We start from the raw sequence: 5,381 nt of genomic DNA, 5'->3' as shown, positions 1-5,381 counted from the left end.
TCATGGGTCCAAAAGGTCCTGGTCACCTGTCCAAACATCCATCTCCTGGCTCATGGCGGATGACAAGCTGGCCAAGCCACGCAGGGAAAGGAGGCTCTGGGATGAGGTGTTTCGCGCCAGGAAGCTGTAGCCCAGAGCTGCAGCCCAGCATTTGCAAGAGGTTCCTCTTATTCTTCTTTTTTTTCTCTTATGTCAGAGAAAGATAAACAAGACACTGTCTCATCAGATAAGAACATCTCCCTTGACTTCACAGATTTCACGAGGTATCTGGAGAAGCTGAGGTCAGGAGTGTCCTGTGAATGAATATCGCTCGAGGCCCAGAGCCCATAGAAGAAGGGTTCTACTTCTACTTTACTTTGCTTGATCGTATTTTATTTTCTAACAAAGTGATCTGTAGCCTGCAGCCGTAGGCTCTGAGAGGCAAAGCCCACTTCTTAGCGCTGGGGATGGCGTGCAGGGTCTCCGCCTCTGACCACTATGGTGTCCCCTCTTTCCCTTCAACCCCCCATCCCCATCCCGCTAGCCCGCACACAGAGGGATGAAGCTGTCGGGGAGACTGGGGGCCAACCAAATGCAAGCACCAAATGAAGCGACTCCGAGAAGGCCCCGCAGTCGATCTGGGAAGACAGAGAACGATGCCATTGGGTGCAGAAAGTTCCACTGGGCGCAGCAAGCCGCTCCCCACGCACACTCCCCTTGATACCTGCCTAGAGAAGCAGAAGCAGTTTCGAGGGCTGAAACTGACACAGGCAGGGCGGGGAAACGCGCCCAAGAATTGGGCTTCTACTGGTCTGAGTCCCAACTCACATTCAATAAGCTGTCCACTGCTTTCTCGGGGACAGCGGTGATGATTCTAGGTCTCATCTTTCCGGAGCGACGAGGATAAAGGTTCCTTCCCAGACTGTGGGCGAGGGGATCCCGCACTGCTGCAAACTGTCAGCAGAGGCAGAGAGGCTTTGCTATATCTGGAGAGAGGAAGCATTGGCAGAGGGAGTCTCTGGGCTGTGCAGAATCCACCCCATGCCTTAGTGTGGGTACATCAGTCCCAGCATCAGCGGGCCATTTCCTCAGTTGCATGAATGGGGGAGAAAACAAAAAACCAAACCAAACCAAACCAAACCAAACCAAACCAAACCTTGTCTGTGGACAAAGAAAACAGGAGAGGGAGGGGATGGCGGAGAGAGAGAGAGAGAGCAAGAGGGAAGGCTAAAACCTTAAACATTTTTTTTTTTTTTGCCGGAAGACTAGAAGAACTAGGTCTGGAAAGATCCATCAAAGTCTTAGGGTGCAGACACACACCCTGCCCAGGGAGAGTCCTGTGAGTCTGCACTTCTGTTAGTCCTTCCGAAGGAAGGAAATTTAAAAAGCACCCTCCACTACCACCCAAAAGTAAACACTTTTACCATGTAGTCATTATACGTTTTTGATTTTTTTTAATTGTAAGGAATTTAGATGGCTCTATTAGCCATTTTTCTGCAGAGTAACTTAAGCTTCTAATAGCTCCTGTTTTCCACAACTACCACTGAACTGTTAGCAGTGCATTGCTACAAAAGGAGTAGAAATGATTTTTAAAGGTAATTAAGTAGAGTTAAATATATCTTCAATGGGATATTTCATTTCTTGCAGGATTTCTCTAATCTTCAAACAAAATCTAAAATCAACATTTACATTTTAAAAATGCATAAAATACTCAGCACAGAAGTGAATGATGTTATGCATCCCAAACACAGTAAATTCTAGTTTCTATCTTTTCAGATAGAAAGTCAACAATGAGAAGTCCTCCCTTTGGGGAGGGGGCAGGGAAGGGTGGGAGGGGCCAAGGGTGATTAATTTTTAAGATTAAAGTAAAATTTCCCTGGTTTCATCTGCTAGAACCTGAAAAGGTAAATAATGGTGGTTCTATTTAACACCCTTATAAAAACAACAACAACAAAAACAAACAAAAAAACCCCTCAAATCACCATTTTCTCAAGTTCAGTTAATGCAATTGTTTGGGAAGCTGGAGAAGAAAAGCTGTTTTTTAAAAAAATCCTTCTGGAAATCTGCTACTAGAAATTCCTCTTGTTTACTTCCAGACTTCTCCTTCAGCCAGCCACGTTTCTTGCTTCCCGGTGTACTTAGATTAACTGCCGTTCGTCAGGGGGTTTATAAATCAATCAATAGGGAGTCTATATTCATAAAGGCCTCTGATCTAATTACAACCCCTCCTTTTTCCCTCTCTAAAAAAGTTAAATCACGGAGCCAGGGACTCCCAGGGTAGCTCTGTCGACTGTGGGCGGCTGGAGGCTGGGGAGCCCCGGCGACGGCGGCGGGGGCGCCCGTGGATTAGGATGTGGATTGCAGGACAGACCTTTGTTTGGTCACATTCGCGACAGGGATGGGGGAAGGGTCGTCCTCCTTCGAGGTGGCGCTGGATTTTTATAGACTCGCCTTAAAAGGGCTCACCGCTCTTCACAGGGTTAATTTATAAGGCTTTCGAGGAATATTAGGACTTTTAAGACGCTGTTTATTTTTTCCATTTTTTTTTTTTTGTTACATTCTTAACCACCACCTCTACACCCCTGGGCTTCAGCATTTAAGAGAAAGGGGATGGGGGTGAGAGAAAAAGCAGGGCAAGGAGGCGAAGAGGATTTGCCTTCTAATCAAACTGTTTATTCGGCCCAGGCTCTCCCGTATATTTTTAAACATTAAAATTCTAAGCAAGTCGTAAGCATTGAAACTCAGATTTAGGAACTGGGAGGAAGTTTAGACAACCATGGGCTCTATACACCTTTTCCCAGGTCTCCACCAATCTGAAATCGGTATTAGCGGAATGAAGAATTTTGGGCCTTGGAAATTTTTAAAGAAGTTTAGATTTTTTTTTTTTTTTTTGTAATAAAACAAAACCGGAGGATAGGCCAAATACAACGAGAGAAGAAAAGGTGCCTGCTAGTAACAGGTGGGGGTGGCGGGGACGAAGCCCCTAGACGGCGGATCGCCTGCGCGGGGTTCCTGCCCCAAGGTCTGGCGAAACTCTGGGCGCTCAAGGAGCGGGGCGGCGGTGGACTGAGGCCAGTGAGGCCTGGTCTCCTCCCGGCCCAACCTCGAGCTCGCCATTTTTGAACTCAAGCGGGGGAAGTTGGCGCTCATGCTATAGATTACGTTAAAGGTTTCTTTAAGCACTTTAATACACAACTAGCTCAGAAATCATTAAGAGACCTAGAGAAGGAGAAAAAATACCCTCACACTCACCGGTAATAAGTGTTGACATGCAGCAAAAATCGATTGAGTGGAACCGAGGTGGTGGATGTAGCGACGGCTGGAGGGGGACCCGAGCAGGGGCGGGAGGGGCGAGGGGACTGACTGCACCGGCTCTGGGAGCTAGGATTCTCTCGCTGGACGGGAAAGGGGGGTGCGGAAAGGGGCAGGCGGCCTGCGGGCTACCGGGGGTGGGAGTAGGGGCAGAACGTGGGAGAGAGTAAAATTATTCCTTTTGGAAGTCCAAGGGAAAGGAGCTGAGGTGAGAGAAATGGCCTTTCTTAGGTCCGAAGTCTCCGCCCCCAGCCTGCACCACTTAAGTCGGGAAGTGACAACTCTTCCTAAACCACGACTTCCATTTTTTGTTTCCTGCAGATTGATTGATTTCCTCGCGTTTTTCTATTTCAGCAACCAAACTAGGCCGAGATCTACCTCCTTTACCCAGAGCTCCCAAATCACTCACCAACCTGCAGGAGACGCAAATCCTCCCGGCAGGTCTCGTTAGCGCTTCCAGCCCCCATCCCCAAATCCTCTCTTCTAGCTCCTTCCCTCCCTTCCCGCTGGTGCCCCTCCCCGCCCCCTACCAGGCGGAGGCGCGGAGAGGCCGGGACAGACGGGCCCTGCGGCTCCAGAAGCCAAAGTCCGCCCGTGAGGACCGTTTTCCTCTCCACTGCTCTCAAGTGAACAACAAGGACGGAGGTGACCCTCGTCCAAAGGGCTTTTATCTGCCCCCCACGGCTGCGTGATCCCTCCGCGAGTCGGAGGCAGAGGCAGAGCTTTAAAAAGAAAGAAAGCAAGAAAGTGAATGTGCGTTTGAGCACTGATTTCAAATCGGGGACATTATCTGCGATCTCGTTAAGTGGCAGCAGCAGTTTCTTGCAGAACAAAGACTCACTGTCTGAGCTCCAAAAGCTTCTAGGTAAAGTTTCATTCAGAGGAAAGCAACTAAGGCGCGAAAACAATGATATTCTTGGCTCCAGAAAATCAGCGGCTACTTTTTGCTCTAAATTCCTCAGCGTGGTGTTTGTCCTCGCCCACTCTGAGTGTGCGCGGGGTTGATAAGAATAACAAAAGATCTCAGCACATGCCTCTCCCCAACCCCACAAAGATCCTACTAGCGCCACGACGATGAATTCTTTGGGACTAAGTGGTATTTGCTTCTATTTGTTATGAAATCAAATTTCACATTTTTTTTTAAGCTGAAAATCGCCGATAAAGAAGGATCGGGTGCTTAAAGTTCATTTAAACACTCACACCGAACTCATTCCCTGTTTAGATGTCAGAGGATGGGAGGGAGGGCCAGGGCTGTAATTCATCTTGATTTGCTTCATTGTCCTGCAGTTTGCAAACTATAATCCTGTATAATTTCAGGAACAAGCAGGTTTAGAATTAATGGGTCAATATTATTTAAAACAAAACACCGGGAGCATGACCTTTGCCTCAACTACATATTGCTCGACAAGACTCAGGAAACTCCACTCTAACCTCTCAACCCCTGGGCTCTTTGAGAAACTGAAGGGCTGTAGTTATTAGAAATCGTCTTTGTTTCTTTTAATGTCTCCAAAGGATTTAGAAATAGTAATGCAATATAACATGAAGGATCTCTCTACTTAAGCCTGAAAGATAAACGTGGAGGCCTAAATATTTTGAACTGGAGGTGTTTCCTTGTAAATTTATTATAGATGTATTCCTCCTGAGAGAAATGTATATATAAACTGTACACCATGCATACATGCACAAATATGTCTCCAGAACAATTTGCCAGAGGTGTGGGTTTCCCCCTAGAGGAGTAAACTTGAGAGTCATTCCAAGCTCATGTACTTGCTACATTTCTTTCTCCTTTTTTCTTTCTCATATTTTTCGCTCGCAATAATGGAATCCTCTGAGTTTAAGCCAAAGAAAAATTTGAGAGACAAGATTAGATTTTGCAGTCTTTTTTTTTTTTTTTTTTCCTTCCTGGCAATGCCTTTTTTCTTTTCAGTTTCTGATGAATGGCTATAATTTATTTCTACCACATTTAAATAAGGACTGCTGCCTTGTATGTTTAACTAGGCAGGCAGAGGGAGCTGGTTTGTTTAGGAAGCAGTGACTGAGATGCCCTGGCCAAGTTAGTGACAGAGGAGGGCAGAAAGAATCCAGACCAA

General features: G+C 46.7%; 1 protein-coding gene across 1 annotated transcript; it reads right to left on the bottom strand.

The window, feature by feature from the left end:
* Nucleotides 1-539: 539 nt before the first annotated feature.
* LOC135277801 (uncharacterized) lies at nt 540-3,764 on the bottom strand. The gene is made up of 4 exons (XM_064384001.1): nt 3,705-3,764; nt 3,232-3,419; nt 808-965; nt 540-707 (listed from the first exon to the last, which is right to left on the bottom strand). The coding sequence occupies exons 1-3, from the start codon at nt 3,756-3,758 to the stop codon at nt 854-856; spliced, it is 354 nt and encodes a 117-aa protein (XP_064240071.1). The 5' UTR covers nt 3,759-3,764; the 3' UTR covers nt 540-707; nt 808-853.
* Nucleotides 3,765-5,381: the final 1,617 nt, after the last annotated feature.

Source organism: Aotus nancymaae, unplaced genomic scaffold (assembly GCF_030222135.1).
Source record: "Aotus nancymaae isolate 86718 unplaced genomic scaffold, 86718_ANA_hifiasm-v0.15.2.pri h1tg000033l, whole genome shotgun sequence".
Lineage (NCBI taxonomy): Eukaryota > Metazoa > Chordata > Mammalia > Primates > Aotidae > Aotus > Aotus nancymaae.
This window is presented reverse-complemented; position numbering and strand designations above follow the sequence as displayed.